The sequence below is a fragment of the Pezoporus flaviventris genome, unplaced genomic scaffold (genome assembly GCF_033815535.1).
Source record: "Pezoporus flaviventris isolate CSIRO_AGI_PZ_B2104156 unplaced genomic scaffold, CSIRO_AGI_Pfla_v1 ptg000954l, whole genome shotgun sequence".
NCBI lineage: Eukaryota > Metazoa > Chordata > Aves > Psittaciformes > Psittacidae > Pezoporus > Pezoporus flaviventris.
Window position 1 is genome coordinate 5,359 of NW_026893499.1, and position 22,184 is coordinate 27,542.

Sequence of the window (22,184 nt, forward strand, 5' to 3'; positions counted from 1 at the left end):
CATAGAACCACTATAGGGGACCCCCATATCCCACTATGGGGCTGCCCCATAGAACCACTATTGGGGGACCCCCACGTCCCACTATAGGGGTGTCCCATAGAGCAATATAGGGGTGCCCCATAGAACCACTATAAGGGGGTTGTCCCCCCCATCCCACTATGGGGCTGCCCCATAGAACCACTATTGGGGGACCCCCACGTCCCACTATGGGGCTGCCCCATAGAACCCCTATCAATGCCCCCCCCATCACTTCTGCCCTTGGGTACCACTTTGCATCCCGCATCCTTCATCCATGTTGGGGTGGAAACCCTCCTATTTTGGGGTGGAAAAGGCCGATTTTGGGGGCTTTAACTTATGGGGCGGACCCCCACATCCCTCTATGGGGCTGCCCCATAGAACCCCTCTCAAACCCCCCTCCCCCCCCACCTTTCCCCCTTTGGGTACCACTTCGCATCCCGCATCCTTCATCCCATGTTGGGGTAGAAACCCTCCTATTTTGGGGTAGAAAAAGCCGATTTTGGGGGCGTTTTCGGGGCTTTAACTTATGGGGCAGACCCCCACATCCCTCTATGGGGCTGCCCCATAGAACCCCTCTCAATCCCCCCCCCTCCCCATCACTTCCCCCCTTGGGTACCACTTCGCATCCCCTCCCGCATCCTTCATCCCATGGGGAAAACCCCCCCTATTTTGGGGCAGAAAAAGCCGATTTTGGGGGTGTTTCGGGGCTTTAACTTATGGGGCGGACCCCCACATCCCTCTATGGGGCTGCCCCATAGAACCCCTCTCAATCCCCCCCCCTCCCCATCACTCCCCCCTTGGGTACCACTTCGCATCCCCTCCCGCATCCTTCATCCCATGGGGAAAACCCATCCTATTTTGGGGCAGAAAAAGCCGATTTTGGGGGCGTTTTCGGGGCTTTAACTTATGGGGCAGACCCCCACATCCCTCTATGGGGCTGCCCCATAGAACCCGTCTCAAACCCCCCCCCCCCCATCACTTCCCCCTTGGGTACCACTTCGCATCCCCTCCCGCATCCTTCATCCCATGGGGAAAACCCATCCTATTTTGGGGCAGAAAAAGCCGATTTTGGGGGCGTTTTCGGGGCTTTAACTTATGGGGCAGACCCCCACATCCCTCTATGGGGCTGCCCCATAGAACCCGTCTCAATCCCCACCCCCTCCCCATCACTCCCCCCTTGGGTACCACTTCGCATCCCCTCCCGCATCCTTCATCCCATGGGGAAAACCCATCCTATTTTGGGGTAGAAAAAGCCGATTTTGGGGGCGTTTTCGGGGCTTTAACTTATGGGGCGGACCCATAAGTGCGTCCCCTCCCCCCACTTTAGGAGAGTTGATGTGGGGCTTCGAGCATCTCCATGTGGGGCTTCGAGCATCTCCATGAGGAAGGTGTCGATGGGGGTGTCCCCGATGAGCTTGAAGAAGAAGAGATGCTCCAGGCACTTGAGGCCAATGGAGCGCAGGGCAGGGAGGCGGAGGAGGAGCTTGGCGAACCTAAAACAGGGGGGAAAATGGGGTGAAAAAGGGGGATTTTGGGTAAAAAGGAGGGGGGAAAGGGTTTTGGGGTGAAAAAGGGGGGTTTTGGGGTTAAATCTGGGGGAAATTGGGGGGAAATTGGGGGGTTTTGGGGGGGAAATGGGGGGGAATGGGTTTTGGGGTGAAAAAGGGGGATTTTGGGTAAAAAGGAGGGGGGAAAAGGGGGGGAAAGGGTTTGGGGTGAAAAAGGGGGGGTTTTGGGGTTAAATCGGGGGGATTTGGGGGGAAATTGGGGGGTTTGGGGGGGGAAATGGGGGGGAAATGGTTTTGGGGTGAAAAAGGGGGATTTTGGGTAAAAAGGAGGGGGGAAAAGGGGGGGAAAGGGTTTTGGGGTGAAAAAGGGGGATTTTGGGTTTAAATCTGGGGGAAATTGGGGGGTTTTGGGGGTCAAATTAGGGGGTTTGGGGGGGTAAAGGGGGAGAAAAGGTTTTGGGGTGAAAAAGGGGGATTTTGGGTAAAAAGGAGGGGGGAAAGGGTTTTGGGGTGAAAAAGGGGGTTTTTGGGTTTAAATCTGGGGGGATTTGGGGTGAAATTGGGGGGTTTTCGGGGGGGAAATGGGGGGGAAAGGGGGGAAAGGGTTTTGGGGTGAAAAAGGGGGATTTTGGGTTAAATTGGGGGGAAAAGGGGGGGAAAGGGTTTTGGGGTGAAAAAGGGGGATTTTGGGTTTAAATCTGGGGGTTTTGGGGTGAAATTGGGGGGGTTTGGGGGGGGAAAGGGGGAGAAAGGGTTTTGGGGTGAAAAAGGGGGGTTTTGGGTAAAAAGGAGGGGGGAAAGGGGGGGAAAGGGTTTTGGGGTGAAAAAGGGGGATTTTGGGTTTAAATCTGGGGGAAATTGGGGGGAAATTGGGGGTTTTGGGGGGGAAAGGGTTTTGGGGTGAAATTAGCGTTTTTTGGGAGCAAATTGGGGGGATTTGGGGTGAAATTGGGGGGATTTGGGGTGAAATTGGGGGGATTTGGGGGGAAAGGGTTTTGGGGTGAAAAAGGGGGATTTTGGGGCGATTTTGACGAATTTTGGGGTGATTTTGACGGATTTTGGGGTGAATTCCGCGCGTTTTGGGTAATTTTGACGCATTTTGGGCTGAATTTGATGAATTTTGGGGTGATTTTGACGAATTTTGATGTCATTTTGACGAATTTTGGGGTGACTGACGAATTTTGGGTCGATTTTGACGAACTTTGGGTCATTTTGACGCATTTTGGGGTCATTTTGATGCATTTTGGGGTCATTTTTATGTTTTTGGGGGGCGATTTTGACGAATTTTGGGTTGAATTCCGCGTGTTTTGGGTCATTTTGATGCATTTTGGGGTCATTTTTATGTTTTTTGGGGGTGAATTTGATGTTTTTTTGGGTGAATTTGATGTTTTCTGGGGTCATTTTTATGTTTTTTTTTGGTGATTTCGACGAATTTTGGGGCGATTTTGACGAATTTTGGGTCGATTTTGACGAATTCTGGGTCGATTTTGACGAATTTTGGGTCGATTTCGACGAATTTTGGGTCGATTTTGACGAATTTTGGGTCGATTTTGACGAATTTTGGGTCGATTTAGACGAATTTTGGGGTGATTTAGACGCATTTTGGGTCGATTTTGACGAATTTTGGGGGGTCGAATTTGACGAATTTTGGGGGGTCGAATTTGACGCATTTTGGGTCGATTTTGACGAATTTTGGGGGGTCGAATTTGACGCATTTTGGGTCGATTTTGCCATATTTTGGGTCGATTTTGACGTATTTTGGGTCAATTTTGACGAATTTTGGGTCGATTTTGACGAATTTTGGGTCGATTTTCACGAATTTCGGGTCGATTTTGACGAATATTGGGTCGATTTTGATTAATTTGGGGTCAATTTTGACGAATTTGGGGTCGATTTTGATTAATTTGGGGTCGATTTTGACGCATTTTGGGTCGATTTTGACGAATTTCGGGTCGATTTTGACGAATTTCGGGTCGATTTTGACGAATATTGGGTCGATTTTGACGAATATTGGGTCGATTTTGACCAATTTTGGGTCGATTTTGCCGAATTTTGGGTCGATTTTGACCAATTTTGGGTCGATTTTGACCAATTTTGGGTCGATTTTGACGAATTTTGGGTCGATTTTGACGAATTTAGGTGCGATTTTGACGAATTTTGGGTTGATTTTGATGAATTTTGGGTCGATTTTGACGAATTTTGGGGGGTCGAATTTGACGCATTTTGGGTCGATTTTGATGCATTTTGGGTCGATTTTGACGCATTTTGGGGGGTCGATTTTGACGAATTTTGGGCCGATTTTGACGAATTTTGGGTCGATTTTGACGCATTTTGGGTCGATTTTGACCAATTTTGGGTCGATTTTGACGAATTTAGGTGCAATTTTGACGAATTTTGGGTCGATTTTGACGAATTTCGGGTCGATTTTGCCGAATTTTGGGTCGATTTTGCCGAATTTTGGGTCGATTTTGACCAATTTTGGGTCGATTTTGCCGAATTTTGGGTCGATTTTGCCGAATTTTGGGTCGATTTTGACGAATTTTGGGTCGAATTCCGCACATTTCGGGTCCGTCCCCACCTTCCCTGCTGCTCCGGGTACCGCTGCTTGCAGTACGCCTCCAGCCCCGCGTAAACCTTCTCCCGCAGCAGCTCCACCTCGGCCGCGTTGGACAGGCCCTTGGCATCTATGGGGCAGAGCGGCAATGGCGCCCCCCAACCCGCCCCATGGCCCCGCTATGGGGCTGCCCCATAGGGATGCTGTGGGGGGGAGAGCTATAGCCCGCTATGGGGCTGAACCATAGGGATGCTGTGGGGGGGAGAGCTATAGCCCGCTATGGGGCTGCCCCCTATATCCTGCTATGGGGATGAAGCATAGGGATGCTATGGGGGGAGAGCTATAGCCTGCTATGGGGCTGCCCCCTATATCCTGCTATGGGGCTGCCCCCTATATCCTGCTATGGGGCATGAACCATAGGGATGCTATGGGGGGAGATCTAGATCCTGCTATGGGGCTGAACTATAGGGATGCTATGGGGGGAGAGCTATAGCCCGCTATGGGGCTGCCCCCTATATCCTGCTATGGGGCTGAACCATAGGGACGCTATGGTGGGACCCCCCCTATATCCAGCTATGGGGCTGCCCCATAAAGACACTATGGGGTGAGTCCTATATCCCGCTATGGGGCTGCCCCATAGAGACACTATGCGGAGACCCCTATGTCCCGCTATGGGGCTACCCCATAGACCCACGATGGGGCTGCCCCCTATGTCCCGCTATGGGGCTGCCCCATAGACCCCCTCTGAGCATCCCCCTGCCCCATATCCCACACTGGTACCCCCATGGACCACTGCCGTTATCCCTGCATCCCTATGGGGAGCATCCTTTACCCGGATGGAAGTGGATGATGGGGCTGCCCCATAGAGGCACTATGGGGCTGCCCCCTATGTCCCGCTATGGGGCTGCCCCATAGCGCCCCTCTGAGGGTCCCTTACCCGGGTTGAAGAGGACGATGGGGCTGCCCCATAGACCCACGATGGGGCTGCCCCCTATATCCCGCTATGGGGCTGACCCATAGACCCACGATGGGGCTGCCCCCTATGCCCTGCTATGGGGCTGCCCCATAGAAACACTATAGTGGGACTCCCCCATGTCTCACTATGCAGCTGCCCCATAGAGACACTCTGCGGTGACCCCTATATCCCTGCCCCATAGACCCACGATGGGGCTGCCCCCTATGTCCCGCTATGGGGCTGCCCCATAGACCCCCTCTGAGCGTCCCCCTGCCCCATATCCCACACTGGTACCCCCATGGACCACTGCCGTTATCCCTGCATCCCTATGGGGAGCATCCTTTACCCGGGTTAAAGAGGATGATGGGGCTGCCCCATAGAGGCACTATGGGGCTGCCCCCTATGCCCTGCTATGGGGCTGCCCCATAGAAACACTATAGTGGGACTCCCCCATGTCTCACTATGCAGCTGCCCCATAGAGACACTCTGCGGTGACCCCTATATCCCTGCCCCATAGACCCACGATGGGGCTGCCCCCTATGTCCCGCTATGGGGCTGCCCCATAGACCCCCTCTGAGCGTCCCCCTGCCCCATATCCCACACTGGTACCCCCATGGACCACTGCCGTTATCCCTGCATCCCTATGGGGAGCATCCTTTACCCGGGTTAAAGAGGGTGATGGGGCTGCCCCATAGAGGCACTATGGGGCTGCCCCCTATGTCCCGCTATGGGGCTGCCCCATAGCGCCCCTCTGAGGGTCCCTTACCCGGGTTGAAGAGGATGATGGCCCGCAAGCATCCCAGCTCTGTCTTATCCATGCGCATGTCCCGCATCTTGGACACCAGCTCCGTCAGCACCCTATGGGGCAGGGGGGGTTCAGTGGGGCAGGGGGGGTCAGTGGGGCAGGGGGGGTTCAGTGGGGGTCAATGGGTTCAATGGGGTGGGGGTGTTCAATGGGGGGTTCAGTGGGGCAGGGGGGTCAATGGGGCAGGGGGGGATTCAGTGAGGCAGGGGGGGTCAATGGGGTGATTCCATGGCAGTGCCAGCCCCATTCCACCCCATTGCAACCCCATTCCTGCCCCATTCCAACCCCATTCCAACCCCATTCCAGCCCCATTCCAGCCCCATTGCTGCCCCATTGCTGCCCCATTGCTGCCCCATTGAAACCCCATTGAAACCCCATTGAAACCCCATTCCTGCCCCATTGAAACCCCATTGAAACCCCATTGAAACCCCATTGCTGCCCCATTCCTGCCCCACCTCTGCCCCATTGCTGCCCCATTGCTGCCCCATTCCAGCCCCATTGCAGCCCCATTGCAGCCCCATTGCTGCCCCACCGCTGCCCCATTGCTGCCCCATTGTGACCCCATTGAAACCCCATTCCAGCCCCATTGAAACCCCATTGAAACCCCATTGAAACCCCATTGAAACCCCATTCCAGCCCCATTGAAACCCCATTGAAACCCCATTGAAACCCCATTGAAACCCCATTGAAACCCCATTCCTGCCCCATTGAAACCCCATTGAAACCCCATTGAGACCCCATTCCAGCCCCATTGAAACCCCATTGAAACCCCATTGAGACCCCATTCCAGCCCCATTGAAACCCCATTGAAACCCCATTGAAACCCCATTGAAACCCCATTGAAACCCCATTGAAACCCCATTGAGACCCCATTCCAGCCCCATTGAAACCCCATTGAAACCCCATTGAAACCCCATTGAAACCCCATTGAAACCCCATTGAAACCCCATTCCAGCCCCATTGAAACCCCATTCCTGCCCCATTGCGACCCCATTGAAACCCCATTGAAACCCCATTCCTGCCCCATTGAAACCCCATTGAAACCCCATTGAAACCCCATTGAAACCCCATTGAGACCCCATTGAAACCCCATTGAAACCCCATTCCTGCCCCATTGAAACCCCATTGAAACCCCATTGAAACCCCATTGAAACCCCATTCCTGCCCCATTCCAGCCCCATTGCTGCCCCATTGAAACCCCATTGAAACCCCATTCCAACCCCATTCCTGCCCCATTCCAGCCCCATTGCGACCCCATTGAAACCCCATTGAAACCCCATTGAAACCCCATTGAAACCCCATTGAAACCCCATTCCAACCCCATTGCTGCCCCATTCCTGCCCCATTGAAACCCCATTGAAACCCCATTGAAACCCCATTCCAGCCCCATTCCAGCCCCATTGAAACCCCATTGAAACCCCATTGAAACCCCATTGAAACCCCATTCCTGCCCCATTCCAGCCCCATTGCTGCCCCATTGAAACCCCATTGAAACCCCATTCCAACCCCATTCCTGCCCCATTCCAGCCCCATTGCGACCCCATTGAAACCCCATTGAAACCCCATTGAAACCCCATTGAAACCCCATTCCAACCCCATTGCTGCCCCATTCCTGCCCCACCGCTGCCCCATTGCTGCCCCATTGCTGCCCCATTCCAGCCCCATTGCTGCCCCATTGCTGCCCCATTGCAGCCCCATTGCTGCCCCATTGCTGCCCCATTGCAGCCCCACCGCTGCCCCACCGCTGCCCCCCAACCTGTCGAAGATGGCCCCCACGCCGGCGCTGTGGGCGCTGTTGCGGTGGACGTGGAGCCCCGTGGCCAGGAGGATCCCGTCCTGCACGGAGATGGAGCGGTGCGAGAAGGAGGCGATGAGCAGCTCGTTCCAGCCTGCAGGCAATGGGGCGGCCCCATAAGTGTGGGGCGGCCCCATAAGTGTGGGGCGGACCCATAAGTGTGGGGCGGACCCATAAGTGTGGGGTGGACCCATAAGTGTGGGGTGGACTCATAAGTGTGGGGCAGCCCCATAAGTGTGGGGCAGCCCCATATGTGTGGGACGGACTCGTAAGTGTGGGGCAGACCCATATGTGTGTTTGGACCCATTTGTGTGGGGTGGACCCATATGTGTGGGGTGGACTCATAAGTGTGGGGTGGACCCATAAGTGTGGGGTGGACTCATAAGTATGGGGCGGACCCATAAGTGTGGGGTGGACCCATAAGTGTGGGGCGGACCCATAAGTGTGGGGTGGACTCATATATGTGGGGTGGACCCATAAGTGTGGGGCGGACCCATAAGTGTGGGGTGGACTCGTAAGTGTGGGAAGGACCCATAAGTGTGGGGCGGACTCATAAGTGTGGGGCGGACCCATAAGTGTGGGGCGGCCCCATAAGTGTGGGGCGGCCCCATAAGTGTGGAGCGGACCCATAAGTGTGGGGTGGACTCGTAAGTGTGGGAAGGACCCATAAGTGTGGGGTGGACTCATAAGTGTGGGGTGGACTCGTAAGTGTGGGGTGGACTCGTAAGTGTGGGGCGGACCCATAAGTGTGGGGCGGACCCATAAGTGTGGGGCGGACCCATATGTGGGGGGTGGACCAATAAGTGTGGGGTGGACCCATAAGTGTGGGGCGGACCCATAAGTGTGGGGTGGACCAATAAGTGTGGGGTGGACTTATAAGTGTGGGGTGGACTCATAAGTGTGGGGTGGACCCATAAGTGTGGGGTGGACCCATAAGTGTGGGGTGGACTCATAAGTGTGGGGGGGAACCCATAAGTGTGCGGTGGACCCATAAGTGTGGGGCGGACCCATAAGTGTGGGGCGGACCCATAAGTGTGGGGTGGACCCATAAGTGTGGGGCGGACTCATAAGTGTGGGGTGGACTCATATGTGTGGGGCAGACCCATAAGTGTGGGGTGGACTCATATGTGTGGGGCAGACCCATAAGTGTGGGGTGGACCCATAAGTGTGGGGCGGACCCGTAAGTGTGGGGTGGACTCATAAGTGTGGGGTGGAGTCATATGTGTGGGAAGGACCCATAAGTGTGGGGCAGACCCGTAAGTGTGGGGTGGACTCATAAGTGTGGGGCGGCCCCATAAGTGTGGGGCGGACCCATAAGTGTGGGGCGGACCCATAAGTGTGGGGTGGACTCATAAGTGTGGGAAGGACCCATAAGTGTGGGGCGCCCCATAAGTGTGGGGCGGACCCATAAGTGTGGGGCAGACCCATAAGTGTGGGGTGGACTCATAAGTGTGGGGCGGAACCATAAGTGTGGGGTGGACTCGTAAGTGTGGGGTGGACCCATAAGTGTGGGGTGGACTCATAAGTGTGGGGCGGCCCCATAAGTGTGGGGCGGACCCATAAGTGTGGGGTGGACCCATAAGTGTGGGGTGGCCCCGTGTGTGTGGGGCAGAATCGTAAGTGTGGAAGCCGGCAGAAGTGGGGCCCCCACAGAAACCCCATAGAGCCCCATAGGGACCCCATAGAGACCCCACAGAGACCCATAGGTCCCCCATAGGACCCCATAGGGACCCCATAGAGATCCATAGACACCCCATAGGGACCCATAGGGACCCCATAGGTCCCCAATAGGACCCCATAGGACCCCATAGACCCCCACAGGGACCCCACAGAGACCTATAGGTCCCCCACAGGACCCCATAGGGACCCCATTGACCCCCATAGGTCCCCTGTAGGACCCCATAGACCCCCATAGGTACCCTATAGCACCCCAAAGACCCCCATATGGACACTCTAGACCCCCCTAGACACCCCATAGAGACCCATAGGTCCCCCATAGGACCCCACAGACCCCCATAGGGACCCCATAGAGACCCATAGGGACCCCACAGCACCCCATAGACACCCCCTAGACGCCCATAGACTCCCATAGCACCCTATAGACCCCCATAGACACCCCATAGCACCCCATAGACACCCCATAGCACCCCATAGACCTCCATAGTTCCTCTATAGCACCCCCTAGACCCCCATAGGTCCCCCATAGACCCCCATAGGTACCCTATAGCACCCCATAGACCCCCATAGGGACCCCATAGAGACCCATAGGGACCCCATAGACCCCCATAGGGACTCCATACACCCCCATAGGGACCCCATAGACTCACATAGACACCCCATAGACCCCCATAGGGACCCCATAGACCCCCATAGGGACCCCATAGAGACCCATAGGGGCCCCATAGCATCCCATAGACCCCTGTAGACCCTCATAGACCCCTATAGGTCCCCCATAGACACCCCATAGACACCCATAGGGACCCCATAGACCCCCATAGGGACCCCATAGACCCCCATCATAGGTCCCCCATAGACACCCCATAGAGACCCATAAGGACCGAATAGGACCCCATAGAGACCCATAGACCCTCATAGACCCCCATAGACACCCCATAGCACCCCATAGACGCCCCATAGCCACCCCATAGGCGGTACCTGCCCGCAGGAGGATGACCTGGTCGTCAAGGGGCAGCTGGCAGAAGCGGGGCACCCATAGAAACCCCATAGACCCCCATAGGAACCCCATAGACCCCCATAGGGACCCCATAGAGACCCATAGAAAACCCCATAGACCCCCATAGGGACTCCATAGAGACCCATAGGGACTCCATAGACCCCCATAGAGACCCATAGGGACCCCATAGAGACCCATAGGTCCCCAATAGGACCCATAGACCCCCATAGGGACCCCATAGACCCCCATAGACACCCCACAGACACCCATAGCGCCCCATAGGTGCCCATATGCGGTACCTGCCCGCAGGAGGATGACCTGGTTGTCGAGGGGCAGCTGGCAGAAGCGGGGCCCCCATAGAAACCCCATAGACCCCCATAGGGACCCCATAGAGACCCATAGGAACCCCATAGACCCCCATAGGGACCCCATAGAGACCCATAGGTCCACAATAGGACCCCATAGGGACCCCATAGACCCCCATAGGAACCCAAAGAGACCCATAGGGACCCCATAGACCCCCATAGGACCCCATAGGTCCCCCATAGACACCCCATAGAGACCCATAGGTACCGAATAGGACCCCATAGAGACCCATAGACCCTCATAGACCCCCATAGACACCCCATAGCGCCCCATAGACGCCCCATAGCCGCCCCATAGGCGGTACCTGCCCGCAGGAGGATGACCTGGTCGTCGAGGGGCAGCTGGCAGAAGCGGGGCCCTCATAGAAACCCCATAGACCCCCATAGGGACCCCATAGAGACCCCATAGAGACCCATAGGTCCCCAATAGGACCCCATAGACCCCCATAGACACCCCATAGACCCTCATAGACCCCCAAAGACACCCCATAGACCCCCATAGACACCCCATAGACCCTCATAGACCCCCATAGACACCCCATAGACCCCCATAGACACCCCCATAGCGCCCCATAGACGCCCCATAGCCGCCCCATAGGCGGTACCTGCCCGCAGGAGGATGACCTGGTCGTCGAGGGGCAGCTGGCAGAAGCGGGGCCCTCATAGAAACCCCATAGACCCCCATAGGGACCCCATAGACCCCCATAGGAACCCCATAGACCCCCATAGAAACCCCATAGACCCCCATAGGGACCCCATAGAGACCCATAGGGACCCCATAGACCCCCATAGGACCCCATAGGTCCCCCATAGACACCCCATAGAGACCCATAGGTACCGAATAGGACCCCATAGACCCCCATAGAGACCCATAGGGACTCCATAGACCCCCATAGAGACCCATAGGGACCCCATAGAGACCCATAGGTCCCCAATAGGACCCCATAGACCCCATAGACACCCCATAGACCCCCATAGACACCCCATAGCGCCCCATAGACACCCCATAGCCACCCCATAGGCGGTACCTGCCCGCGGGAGGATGACCTGGTCGTCGAGGGGCAGCTGGCAGAAGCGGGGCCCCCATAGAAACCCCATAGACCCCCATAGGGACCCCATAGACCCCCATAGGGACCCCATAGACCCCCATAGGGACCACATAGACCCCCATAGGGACCACATAGAGACCCATAGGGACCCCATAGAGACCCATAGGTCCCCAATAGGACCCCATAGACCCCCATAGTGACCCCCATAGACCCCCATAGGGACCCCATAGAGACCCATAGGGACCCCATAGACCCCCATAGGGACCACATAGACCCCCATAGGGACCACATAGAGACCCATAGGGACCCCATAGCGCCCCATAGACGCCCCATAGGTGCCCCATATGCGGTACCTGCCCGCAGGAGGATGACCTGGTCGTCGAGGGGCAGCTGGCAGAAGCGGGGCCCCCATAGGAACCCATAGACCCCCATAGGAACCCCATAGAGACCCATAGGGACCCCATAGACACCCCATAGAGACCCATAGGGACCCCATAGAGACCCATAGGTCCCCAATAGGACCCCATAGACCCCCATAGGGACCCCATAGACCCCCATAGAAACCCCATAGACCCCCATAGGGACCCCATAGAGACCCATAGGGACTCCATAGACACCCCATAGAGACCCATAGGTCCCCAATAGGACCCCATAGACCCCCATAGACCCCCATAGACACCCCATAGGACGCCCCATAGGTGCCCCATATGCGGTACCTGCCCGCAGGAGGATGACCTGGTCGTCGAGGGGCAGCTGGCAGAAGCGGGGCCCCCATAGAAACCCCATAGACCCCCATAGGGACCCCATAGACCCCCATAGAGACCCCATAGACCCCCATAGGGACCCCATAGAGACCCATAGGGACTCCATAGACACCCCATAGAGACCCATAGGTCCCCAATAGGACCCCATAGACCCCCATAGGGACCCCATAGACCCCCATAGGACCCCATAGCGCCCCATAGGGACCCCATAGACCCCCATAGAAACCCCATAGAGACCCATAGGGACCCCATAGACCCCCATAGGGACCACATAGAGACCCATAGGGACCCCATAGAGGCCCAAAGGGACCCCATAGCATCCCATAGACACCCATAGACCCCCATAGACACCCCATAGCGCCCCATAGACGCCCCATAGCCACCCCATATGCGGTACCTGCCCGCAGGAGGATGACCTGGTCGTCGAGGGGCAGCTGGCAGAAGCGGGGCCCCCATAGAAACCCCATAGACCCCCATAGGGACCCCATAGACCCCCATAGGGACCCCATAGACCCCCATAGGGACTCCATAGAGACCCATAGGGACCCCATAGAGACCCATAGGGACCCCATAGAGACCCCATAGAGACCCATAGGTCCCCAATAGGACCCCATAGACCCCATAGACCCCCATAGACACCCATAGGGACCCCATAGCGCCCCATAGGGACCCCATAGACCCCCATAGAAACCCCATAGAGACCCATAGGGACCCCATAGACCCCCATAGGGACCACATAGAGACCCATAGGGACCCCATAGAGGCCCAAAGGGACCCCATAGCATCCCATAGACACCCATAGACCCCCATAGACACCCCATAGCGCCCCATAGACGCCCCATAGGTGCCCCATATGCGGTACCTGCTCGCAGGAGGATGACCTGGTCGTCGAGGGGCAGCTGGCAGAAGCGGGGCCCCCATAGAAACCCCATAGACCCCCATAGACACCCCATAGACCCCCATAGAAACCCCATAGACCCCCATAGGGACCCCATAGAGACCCATAGAAACCCCATAGACCCCCATAGGGACTCCATAGACCCCCATAGAGACCCATAGGGACCCCATAGAGACCCATAGGTCCCCAATAGGACCCCATAGACCCCCATAGGGACCCCATAGAGGCCCATAGGAACCCATAGAGACCCATAGGTCCACAATAGGACCCCATAGGGACCACATAGAGATCCATAGGGACCCCATAGAGACCCATAGGTCCCCAATCGGACCCCATAGACCCCCATAGGGACCCCATAGACCCCCATAGCGCCCCATAGACACCCCATAGCCACCCCATAGGCGGTACCTGCCCGCAGGAGGATGACCTGGTCGTCGAGGGGCAGCTGGCAGAAGCGGGCCCCCATAGAAACCCCATAGACCCCCATAGGGACCCCATAGAGACCCATAGAAACCCCATAGACCCCCATAGGGACTCCATAGACCCCCATAGAGACCCATAGGGACCCCATAGACCCCCATAGGGACCCCATAGGTCCCCCATAGACCCCCATAGGGACCCCATAGGTCCCCCATAGACACCCCATAGAGACCCATAGGTACCGAATAGGACCCCATAGACCCCCATAGGTCCCCCATAGACACCCCATAGAGACCCATAGGTACCGAATAGGACCCCATAGACCCCCATAGACACCCCATAGACCCCCATAGACACCCCATAGCGCCCCATAGACGCCCCATAGCTGCCCCATATGCGGTACCTGCCCGCAGGAGGATGACCTGGTCGTCGAGGGGCAGCTGGCAGAAGCGGGGCCCCATAGAAACCCCATAGACCCCCATAGGAACCCCATAGACCCCCATAGACACCCCATAGACCCCCATAGACACCCCATAGCGCCCCATAGACGCCCCATAGCCACCCCATAGGCGGTACCTGCCCGCAGGAGGATGACCTGGTCGTCGAGGGGCAGCTGGCAGAAGCGGGGCACCCTCTTGGCCCACTCGACCAGGGTGAAGAGCTGCTGGTCCGCGGCCTGGCAGATGTTGGTCACCGGGTCACGGGGCTGGGGGGGCGAGCAGTGAGGGGGGGGTGGAGGTTGGGGGGTGGGGGGTGGGATGGGGGATGGGAATGGGGGGATGGGATGGGGATGGGGATGGGGATGGGGGAAGGGAATGGGGATGGGGATGGGGGGATGGGATGGGGGGATGGGGATGAAGGGATGGGGATAGGGGGATGGGGATGGGGATGGGGGGAAGGGATGGGAGATAGGGGGATGGGGGGAAGAGAATTGGGGGGAGAAGGGATGGGGGGATGGGAATGGGGGGGAAGGGAAAGGGGGGGATGGGAATGGGGTTGGGAATGGGATTGGGGGGAAAGGGATTGGTAATGGGGGGATGGGGATGGGGGGGAAAGGGGGAGGGGGGGATGGGGTTGGGGGGAGGGATGGGGGGGATGGGAATGGGGATGGGGGAGAAGGGAATGGGGGGAGGGATGGGGGGATGGGAATGGGGATGGGGGAAGGGATGGGGATGGGGGATGGGGTTGGGGCGAAGAGAATGTGGACGTGAAGGGGGGTGAAGAGGGTTCAGGGGGTTTAAAGGGGGGGTTGGGGGGGTTAAAGGGGGTTAAAGGGGGTGAAGGGGGGTTTAAAGGGGGGTTCAAGGGGGGGTTCAAAGGGGGAGTTAAGGGGGGGTTAAAAGGGGGTGAAGGGGGGGTTAAAGGGGGTTAAAGGGGGGGTTAAAGGGGGTTCAGGGAGGTTAAAAGGGGGTGAAGGGGGGTGAAGGGGTGGTTAAAGGGGGGGTGAAGGGGGGTGAAGGGGGGTGAAGGGGGGTGAAGGGGGTTAAAGGGGGGTTAAATGGGGTGAAGGGGGGTTCAGGTGGGGTTAAAGGGGGGGTGAAGGGGGGATAAAGGGGGGTTAAAGGGGGTGAAGGGCCGTTCAGGGAGGTTAAAAGGGGGGTGAAGGGGGATTAAGGGGGGTGAAGGGGGGGTTCAGGGGGGTTAAAGGGGGGGTTCAGGAGGGTTAAAGGGGGGTTAAAGGGGGGTGAAGGGGGGGTTAAGGGGGGGTGAAGGGGGGTGAAGGGGGGTTCATGGGGGTTAAAGGGGGGGTGAAGGGGGGGTTGAGGGGGGGTTCAGGGGGGTTAAGGGGGGTGAAGGGGGGTTAAAAGGGGGGTGAAGGGGGATTAAGGGGGGTGAAGGGGGGGTGAAGGGGGGTTAAAGGGGGGTTAAAGGGGGGTGAAGGGGGGGTGAAGGGGGTTAAAGGGGGGTTAAAGGGGGGTTTAAAGGGGGGTTCAGGGAGGTTAAAAGGGGGGTGAAGGGGGATTAAGGGGGGTGAAGGGGGGGTGAAGGGGGGTTAAAGGGGGGTTAAAGGGGGGTTTAAAGGGGGGTTCAGGGAGGTTAAAGGGGGGTGAAGGGGGGGTTTAAAGGGGGGCTTCAGGAGGGTTAAAGGGGGGTGAAGGGGGGGTTAAAGGGGGGGTTAAATGGGGTGAAGGGGGGGTTCAGGGGGTTAAAAGGGGGGTGAAGGGGGGATAAAGGGGGGCGAATGGGGGGTTCAGGAGGGTTAAAGGCGGGGTGAAGGGGTGGTTAAAGGGGGGGTGAAGGGGGGGGTGAAGGGGGGGTTAAGGGGGGGTGAAGGGGGGTGAAGGGGGGATAAAGGGGGGTGAATGGGGGGTTCAGGAGGGTTAAAGGGGGGGTGAAGGGGTGGTTAAAGGGGGGGTGAAGGGGGGGTGAAGGGGGGGTTAAGGGGGGGGTGAAGGGGGGTGAAGGGGGGATAAAGGGGGGTGATGGGGGGTTCAGGAGGGTTAAAGGGGGGGTGAAGGGGGGGTGAAGGGGGGGTGAAGGGGGGTGTCCACTGACCGCGGTGCCGGCGCCGTCGCTGCCCTGCTCCGCTTTGTGCTCCACGGCCAGCTCGGCCTCCAGCAGCTTCTCCACCGGCATCTCCTGCCCGGGGCCCGGCCCCACAGCGTCGGGGTCGCCGTCCTTCTCCTTGTCCTTGCCCCGCTGGCGCTCCTCCTGCACGGCTATGGGGCGGGGTGGGGGGGGGGTGAGCTCCCATCTCCCCATTGAGCTCCCAGTTGGGTTCCCCATTGAGTTCCCATCTCCCCATTGAGTTCCCAGTTGAGTTCCCATCTCCCCATTGAGTTCCCAGTTGAGTTCCCCTCTTCCAGTTGAGCTCCCAGTTGAGTTCTCCTCTTCCAGTTGAGTTCCCAGTTGAGTTCCCACCTCCCCATTGAGTTCCCATCTCCCCATTGAGTTCCCAGTTGAGTTCTCCTCTTCCAGTTGTGTTCCCAGTTGAGTTCCCATCTCCCCATTGAGTTCCCAGTGGAGTTCCCTCTTCCAGTTGAGCTCCCAGTTGAGTTCCCCTCTTCCAGTTGAGTTCCCATCTCCCCATTGAGTTCCCAGTTGAGTTCCCCTCTCCCAGTTGAGTCCCCGTTTCCCCATTGAGTTCCAGGTTGAGTTCCCCTCTTTCAGTTGAGCTCCCAGTTGACTTCCCATCTCCCCATTGAGTTCCAATCTCTCCATTGAGTTCCCAGTTGAGTTTCCCCTCTTCCAGTTGAGCTCCCAGTTGAGTTCCCATCTCCCCATTGAGCTCCCAGTTGACTTCCCATCTCCCCATTGAGTTCCCAGTTGACTTCCCCTCTTCCAATTGAGCTCCCAGTTGAGTTCCCATCTCCCCATTGAGTTCCCAGTTGAGTTCCCCTCTTCCAGTTGAGCTTCCAGTTGAGTCCCCCTCTCCCAGTTGAGTTCCCCTCTTCCAGTTGAGTTCCCAGTTGAGTTCCCATCTCCCCATTGAGCTCCCAGTTGAGTTCTTGTTTCCCCATTGAGTTCCCAGTTGAGTTCCCATCTCCCCATTGAGTTCCCAGTTGAGTTCCCATCTCCCCATTGAGTTCCCAGTTGAGTTCCCATCTCCCCATTGAGCTCCCAGTTGAGTTCTTGTTTCCCCATTGAGTTCCCAGTTGAGTTCCCATCTCCCCATTGAGCTCCCAGTTGAGTTCCCATCTCCCCATTGAGTTCCCAGTTGGGTTCCCCTCTTCCAGTTGAGCTTCCAGTTGAGTCCCCCTCTCCCAGTTGAGTTCCCCTCTTCCAGTTGAGTTCCCAGTTGAGTTCCCATCTCCCCATTGAGTTCCCAGTTGAGTTCCCCTCTTCCAGTTGAGTTCTCAGTTGAGTTCCCCTCTCCCAGTTGAGCTCCCAGTTGAGTTCCCATCTCCCCATTGAGTTCCCAGTTGAGTTCCCATCTCCCCATTGAGCTCCCAGTTGACTTCCCATCTCCCCATTGAGTTCCCAGTTGAGTTCCCATCTCCCCATTGAGCTCCCAGTTGAGTTCCCCTCTCCCAGTTGAGCTCCCAGTTGAGTTCCCCTCTTCCCATTGAGCTCCCAGTTGACTTCCCTCTCCCCATTGAGCTCCCAGTTGACTTCCCATCTCCCCATTGAGTTCCCAGTTGAGTCCCTCTCTCCCCGTTGAGTTCCAGTTGCGTTTCCCTCTTCCAATTGAGCTCCCAGTTGAGTTCCCCTCCCCCCATTGAGCTCCCAGTTGAGTTCCCCTCTCCCAGTTGAGCTCCCAGTTGACTTCCCATCTCCCCATTGAGTTCCCAGTTGAGTTCCCCTCTTCCATTGAGCTCCCAGTTGACTTCCCATCTCCCTATTGAGTTCCCAGTTGAGTTCCCCTCTTCCCATTGAGCTCCCAGTTGACTTCCCATCTCCCCATTGAGTTCCCAGTTGACTTCCCCTCTTCCCATTGAGCTCCCAGTTGACTTCCCATCTCCCCATTGAGTTCCCAGTTGAGTTCCCCTCTTCCCATTGAGCTCCCAGTTGACTTCCCATCTCCCCATTGAGTTCCCAGTTGAGTTCCCCTCTTCCCATTGAGTTCCCAGTTGACTTCCCCTCTCCCCATTGAGTTCCCAGTTGAGTCCCTCTCTCCCCGTTGAGTTCCAGTTGCGTTTCCCTCTTCCAGTTGAGCTCCCAGTTGACTTCCCAGTTAACCTCCCCCCCCAACATTCCTCCCCCACCCCCAATCCCCCCAACCCCCCCCCCCCAAAAGCTCACCCTCCCTCTTCATGCCGCTCGCCAGGCACTTTTGGTAGCGGCAGAACTGGCATCGGTTGCGTTGGCGCTTGTCCACCACGCAGGCGCGGTTGTCGCGGCACGAGTAGCTCAGGTCCTTGCGGATCGTGCGCTTGAAGAAGCCCTTGCAGCCCTCGCAGCTGTACACCCCATAATGCTTCCCTAAATGGGGACATACACGCAATGGGGGGAGGCCCATAGGGGGTCAACCGGAGGCGACGCGATGGGGTTCCGGCAATGGGTTGGGTCAATGGGGCGATTCATGAGGTCCGGCATGGATGGGATGGGGTTGTGGCATGGGTTGAATCAATGGGGTCGATCTAGGGGTTCTATCAATGGGGTTGATCAATGGGTTCTATCAATGGGTTCTTTCAATGGGGTCGATCAATGGGGTTGATCAATGGGTTCTATCAATGGGGTTGATCAATGGGTTCTATCAATGGGGGTCGATCAATGGGTTGAATCAATGGGGTCGATCTATGGGTTCTATCAATGGGGGCATCCATGGGTTCTATCAATGGGGGCATCCATGGGTTCTATCAATGGGGTTGATCAATGGGGTTCTATCAATGGGGTTTAGGCATGGGTTCTATCAATGAGGTTGATCAATGGGTTCTATCAATGGGGTCGATCAATGGGTTGAATTAATGGGGTCGATCTATGGGTTCTATCAATGGGGTTGATCAATGGGTTCTATCAATGGGGTCGATCAATGGGCTGAATCAATGGGGCGATCTATGGGTTCTATCAATGGGGTTGATCAATGGGTTCTATCAATGGGTTCTTTCAATGGGGTCGATCAATGGGTTCTATCAATGGGGTTGATCAATGGGTTCTTTCAATGGGGTTGATCAATGGGTTCTATCAATGGGGTCGATCTATGGGTTCTATCAATGGGGTCGATCAATGGGTTCTATCAATGGGGTCGATCAATGGGTTGAATCAATGGGGTCAATCTATGGGTTCTTTCAATGGGGTTGATCAATGGGTTCTATCAATGGGGTTGATCAATGGGTTGAATCAATGGGGTCGATCAATGGGTTCTATCAATGGGGTCGATCAATGGGTTCTATCAATGGGGTTGATCAATGGGTTGAATCAATGGGGTCAATCTATGGGTTCTTTCAATGGGGTTGATCAATGGGTTCTATCAATGGGTTCTTTCAATGGGTTCTATCAATGGGGTCGATCTATGGGTTCTATCAATGGGTTCTTTCAATGGGGTCGATCAATGGGTCCCCACTGCCCCATAGCACCCCCACTGCCCCATAGCCCCATATGGTCCCCACTGCCCCATAGCCCCATAGCGTCCCCACTGCCCCATAGCGTCCCCACTGCCCCATAGCACCCCATACCCCATATGGTCCCCACTGCCCCATAGCACCCCATAGCCCCACATGGTCCCCATAGCCCCATATGGTCCCCACTGCCCCATAGCACCCCATAGCCCTATATGGTCCCCACTGCCCCATAGCACCCCATAGCCCCACAGGGTCCCCACAGCCCCATAGCCCCATATGGTCCCCACTGCCCCATAGCCCCATATGGTCCCCACTGCCCCATAGCCCCATATGGTCCCCACTGCCCCATACCCCATATGGTCCCCACTGCCCCATAGCCCCATATGGTCCCCACTGCCCCATAGCACCCCATAGCCCCACATGGTCCCCATAGCCCCATATGGTCCCCACTGCCCCATAGCGTCCCCACTGCCCATAGCCCCATATGGTCCCCACTGCCCCATAGCACCCCCACAGCCCCATATGGTCCCCACTGCCCCATAGCATCCCCATAGCCCCATATGGTCCCCACTGCCCCATAGCACCCCATAGCCCCACATGGTCCCCACAGCCCCATAGCATCCCCATAGCCCCATATGGTCCCCACTGCCCCATAGGCCCATATGGTCCCCACTGCCCCATATGGTCCCCACTGCCCCATAGCCCCATATGGTCCCCAGTGCCCCATAGCACCCCCACAGCCCCACATGGTCCCCACTGCCCCATATGGTCCCCACTGCCCCATAGCATCCCCATAGCCCCATATGGTCCCCAGTGCCCCATAGCCCCATATGGTCCCCAGTGCCCCATAGCATCCCCATAGCCCCATATGGTCCCCATAGCCCCATAGCCCCATATGGTCCCCAGTGCCCCATAGCATCCCATAGCCCCATATGGTCCCCATAGCCCCATAGCCCCATATGGTCCCCAGTGCCCCACAGCGCCCCACAGGTACCTGAGGAGCGGTCCCCACAGATGGCGCAGAGGCGCTTGCCGGCCCCTCCCCCAGCGCCGGGCCGAATTCCCACGGGGGGTTTCACATCCTGGGAGCTGCTGTGGGGGGGGGGGGGCGGCATTCCCGAGGGATTGACCTGGAGGGGGAATGGGGGGGGAGGGGGGATGGGGGGGGGGGGATGGGGGTGGGGGTGGGGGAATGGGATTGGGGGGGATGGGGGGGGAATGGGGGGGATGGGAATGGGGGTGGGGGTGGGGATGTGGGAATGTGGGGGGTGGGGGGAATGGGGGTGGGGGGGGGATGGGGGTGGGGTGGGGGAATGGGATTGGGGGGGTGGGGTGGGGAATGGGGGGGATGGGATTGCGGATGTGGGAATGTGGGGGTCAGGGGGGAATGGGGGTGGGGGGGGGATGGGGGGGATGGGAATGGAGGGGGTAGGGGGGGATGGGAATGGGGGTGGGGGAATGGGGGTGGGGGGATGGGAATGGGGGGGATGGGGGGGTGGGGTGGGAATGGGGGGTGGGAGTGGGGGATGTGGGGGGGATGGGGGGTGTGGGGAGGGGGATGGGGGAATGGGGGGTGGGGGGGAAATGGGGGGGGATGGGAATGGGGGTGGGGTGGGGGAATGGGAATGGGGGGATGGGGGGTGTGGGGTGGGAATGGGGGGGGATGGGGGGGGATGGGTGTGGGGAGGGGGGTGGGGGAATGGGGGTGGGGGGGAAATGGGGGGAATGGGAATGGGGGGGATGGGGGTGGAGTGGGGGTACGGGGGTGGGAATGGGGGCGGGATGGGGGGGTTAAGGGGGGATGGGTGGGTGGGACGTGGGGTGTGGAAATGGGGGTGGGGGGGGATGGAGGGGGTGAAGGGGGGGATGGGGTGGGGGGGGATGGGGGGATGGGAACGGGAGGGTGGGGGTAGGGGGGTGGGAATGCGGCGGATGTGGGGGGGGGGGATGGGAATGGGGGAATGGGGGTGCAGATGGGGATGGGGGTGGGGTCATGGAGGGGGATGGGGGTGGGGTTATGGGAATGATGGGGGGGGAAGGGAGGATCCAACATCCTCCTCCCCCCCTCTCCCCTCCCCCTCCCCCCCCTCCCCTCCCCCCCCCCTCACCTGGGGGCTCCCGAGGGCTCCGTAGGGGATCCCCGGTGACGTCGCCATGGAGCTGCCGAGGAGGGGGAAGGGGGAGCCCAGGGGGAGGGGCCCATGGGGGGGGAGGGGGAGGAAGAGACGAGGACGAAGGCTCCGGCGCTGGGGGGGGAGGGGAGGAGCTCAACGAGGAGCTGTCGGGGCTCCGGGAGTCTGGGGGAGGGGGGAAAGGGGGGTGAGGGACCCATAGGGAGCCATTGGGACCCATTGGGAACCATTGGGACCCATAGGGAGCCATTGGGACCCATAGGGAGCCATTGGGACCCATAGGGAACAATAGGGACCCATAGGGA

At 57.8% G+C, this 22,184-nt stretch overlaps 1 protein-coding gene across 1 annotated transcript; it reads right to left on the bottom strand.

Annotated features, from left to right (window-relative positions):
• Window positions 1-1,297: 1,297 nt before the first annotated feature.
• On the bottom strand, window positions 1,298-21,907 carry LOC133264681 (retinoic acid receptor RXR-beta-like; the record flags this gene model as incomplete). The annotated part of the gene is made up of 9 exons (XM_061444518.1): window positions 1,298-1,511; window positions 4,105-4,210; window positions 5,802-5,893; window positions 7,597-7,729; window positions 14,382-14,511; window positions 16,302-16,465; window positions 18,489-18,668; window positions 20,742-20,877; window positions 21,856-21,907. Coding segments are annotated over 9 exons (1,207 nt in total), but the record flags the coding sequence as incomplete, so codon positions are not given.
• Window positions 21,908-22,184: the final 277 nt, after the last annotated feature.